The sequence below is a fragment of the Bison bison genome, unplaced genomic scaffold (assembly GCF_000754665.1).
Source record: "Bison bison bison isolate TAMUID 2011002044 unplaced genomic scaffold, Bison_UMD1.0 scf7180017864066, whole genome shotgun sequence".
Taxonomy (NCBI): Eukaryota; Metazoa; Chordata; class Mammalia; order Artiodactyla; family Bovidae; genus Bison; species Bison bison.
This window is the reverse complement of record NW_011494638.1, coordinates 7,162,794-7,166,011: the sequence shown is the minus strand read 5'-3', so window position 1 is coordinate 7,166,011 and position 3,218 is coordinate 7,162,794. Positions and strand designations below refer to the sequence as shown.

General features: G+C 36.7%; 1 protein-coding gene across 5 annotated transcripts in view; it reads right to left on the bottom strand.

Moving 5' to 3' along the window:
* Window positions 1-3,218, bottom strand: part of RNF111 (ring finger protein 111) — a 91,877-nt gene that overhangs the window by 28,052 nt on the left and 60,607 nt on the right. For all 5 annotated transcript variants that reach the window (XM_010836820.1, XM_010836822.1, XM_010836824.1 and 2 more), the window contains exon 5: window positions 1,361-1,555. In XM_010836820.1, coding sequence (XP_010835122.1) covers window positions 1,361-1,555 — 195 coding nt within the window. The remainder of the gene's footprint in view (window positions 1-1,360; window positions 1,556-3,218) is intronic.

Here is a 3,218-nt window from a genome sequence, read left to right as displayed (position 1 = left end):
TAGGGTGGGTGGGCTTCCCTGGTGGCTCAGATGCCTGGAGAATTCCATGGACACAGGAAGCCTGGTGGTGGGCTATGGTCATGAGGTCACAAAGAGTCAGACATGACTGAGCGACTAACACTTTCACACATCACTTTCACACGTACTCTTTTTTTACATTCTCTTCCCTTATAAATTATTACAAGATATTGAGTATAGTTCCCCTGAGCTATACAGTAGGTCCTTGTTGGTTATCTGTTTTATATATCAAAATGTGTATTTTAATCCCAAGCTCCTAGGGATGAAGGAGGAAACATGTTTGTTGCAAGAAGGAAATTGTTCTAAGACTAGTGAGAAGACCATCAGCTCAAACTGCACGCAATCAGCACCATTATATTCCCTTAACTCCCCAGGGGGCCCTTCTTGGATTTATTTTTCCCTTTTTTTAAAACTATAAAAATCTTAAAACATAAGAGTAAATCTTTGCAACCTTGGGTTAAGCAATAGCTTCTTAGACATGACACCAAAAGAATAAACAATAAAATTGGGGAAATGGACATCGTCAAGCTTCTTAAAACTCCCACTCCTACTTTCAATTCTTTTGGATACGTATTTAGGAGTTGACTTTTGGGTCTTACGGTAACTCCATGGTTAACTTTTTAAGGAACCATCAGAGTGTCTTCTATCATTTTACACTTCTACCAGATGTTAATAAAGGTTCTAATTTCTCAATATCCTTATTAACACTGGTCATCTTCTGATTTCCTGTTTCTTTTGTTTTGTTTAATTATAGGCATCCTGGTAGGAGTAAAGCGGAATTTCATTCTGGTTTTGATCTGCATTTCCCTAATAACTAATGTCTTCATGTGCTTCTTGGTTATTTATATAAATGATCTTCTTCTTTGGAAAAATGGCTATGTACATTCTTTGCCCATTTAAAAACTGGGCTGTTTTTCTTTTTACTGTTAAGCTGTGCAAATTCTTTATATATTCTGGATACCAGACCCTTAGCAAATACATGATTTTCAAATATTTTCTCCCATTCTGTAGGCTATCTTTTCACTTTCTTATAAATACCCTTAATGTACAATAATTTTAAATTTTGATCAAGTCCTATTCATTTTTTTCTTTTGTTGATTGTATTTTTGGTGTCAGCCATTCAATTCTCCCCCATCTCTTTCAGTTGAGCTATAATACTCTGGTAACATAGCACACAGAAACTCAAATATGAAGTCATAATCTAATTCTAAGAGACCACTTTGTTAACATATGATGTTTATTCTAAGAATATACTCTTGCTAACACAGCTAAAATCTTAATAACAACAATTCTTTTGCTAACAAAGAGTCTCTCCTCGCCCCTTTTTATTTTTTGCACATACCTCCTGTAGAAGTACCAGTCATACTATTGCTTGTGAGAGTAGTTGAAGTCTCTGACACTGTGGAGGGTTGGCTACTAGTGACAGCTGCAGCAGTATCAGAGGCCTGCTCAGAGGTAGATGGATTTGAATTGTTAATGGAAGCGCTTGTGGTTTGTGATTCCATTCTCGCAGAAGTGGTTGGTACTACAGTAGGTTCTACAAAATACAAAATATTTAGCATTTCAAAACAAATTAGGCAATGGGTTACATTTTAATAAAAGCTAATATTTTTATAGCTATTAAACTTAAAATGTGAACCCTCTGATAAGTACAATATATAGTTTAAAAAGAAAAGCTTTCGTAAAGTTAAATCAACATTAAAATGAAATGTTACTGTATTTTTAAACATACATGTGCATATTCCAATAATTCAAAGGACTAACATAGTTTTCTTGGGTAAGGACCATGTAAGTTTTCTGATCACAGAGAGGTAAAATAAAAGTCCCTCTGCTATGTTCACACACATTGTCCCAGGCTGTTAGAACAGCACACAAATTGTACTCTCTCTGGTACCTATGGATTTTAGAGTTCAACGGTTTGGATAGAAATTCTGATTTCACCACTGACAGATTGATCCAGGAGAAATTACTCAACTACTCTCCATTTCCTCATCTATAGAACTAGTAAAGTACAAAATTTTCTTCATAGAACTATTGTTAGGATGAACAGAGATCACACATATGAAGTACCTATAGATGATGCTTTACAAATCGAAGTCATTTAATAAACATTAGCTGGGATTTTTAATATGTTTTAATTTTTCACATGTCGTATTGTATGTTTTCCCCCAATTTTTTTGCAAATATTTTTATCAGTGCTTTCTAATAAAAATTAAAGTTTCTGTAGTAGAAATTAAAAGAAATTTCATTCAGGTAGACCTTATGAATGAGCTCTATTTTAGACTCTAATTGTTACATGACTTTAATAATTAATAATGGGAATAAATCTGTCCAAACCATAGTCACAATAATTAGACTTGCAAAGAAGATATTTAAAAGTGATACAGAATAGAATGAGAAAACAACCATTCTCTACAATGCAGTACAGGAGACTGATTACTGAAACACAAATAGTGCCTGTTAGTCTATATGGAACCCTATACTTCAGATGCTTAAAGAAATATATTTGCCTAAACATAAAAGGGAGAGGAAGGAACTTCTGTTTATTTGCCAGTAGTTGACCTCAGTTTCTCAGTCAGAGGTATTAACTTTTTTGGTTGAATAATTCTGGACTGGAGGTGGGAGTGGCTTAGAGGTGAGCTGTCCTTTGCATTATAAGATGTTTGGCAGCACCCCTGGCCTCCACCCATTAGATGTTAGTAGCATGGATGGAGGAGCCTGGAAGGCTGCAGACCATGGGGTCGCTGAGGGTTGGACACGACTGAGCGACTTCACTTTGACTTTTCACTTTCATGCATTGGAGAAGGAAATGGCAACCCACTCCAGTGTTCTTGCCTGGAGAATCCCAGGGATGGGGGAGCCTGGTGGGCTGCCGTGTATGGGGTCGCAGAGAGTCAAACATGACTGAAGCGACTTAGCAGCAGCAGCAGCAGCAGCAGCAGCAGCAGCAGCAGCAGCACTCTCCCTCCACTCTGAGAATCAAAAGTGTGTAGATACTGCCAAATGTCTCCAGGCACACAAAACGGTCACTAGGTAGGAACCACTGTTCTAACTAAACTTATGTTTTAGATTTACTTTTAGTAAGATGGAAGCTTTCCACTGAGAGAAGGGAGTCCGTCTACTAATCACCGGAATACTTTTAACATAAAAGTATTCTGTTTGAACTAAATTCAAGTGGATTAAAAAGTTACTTAGATGGC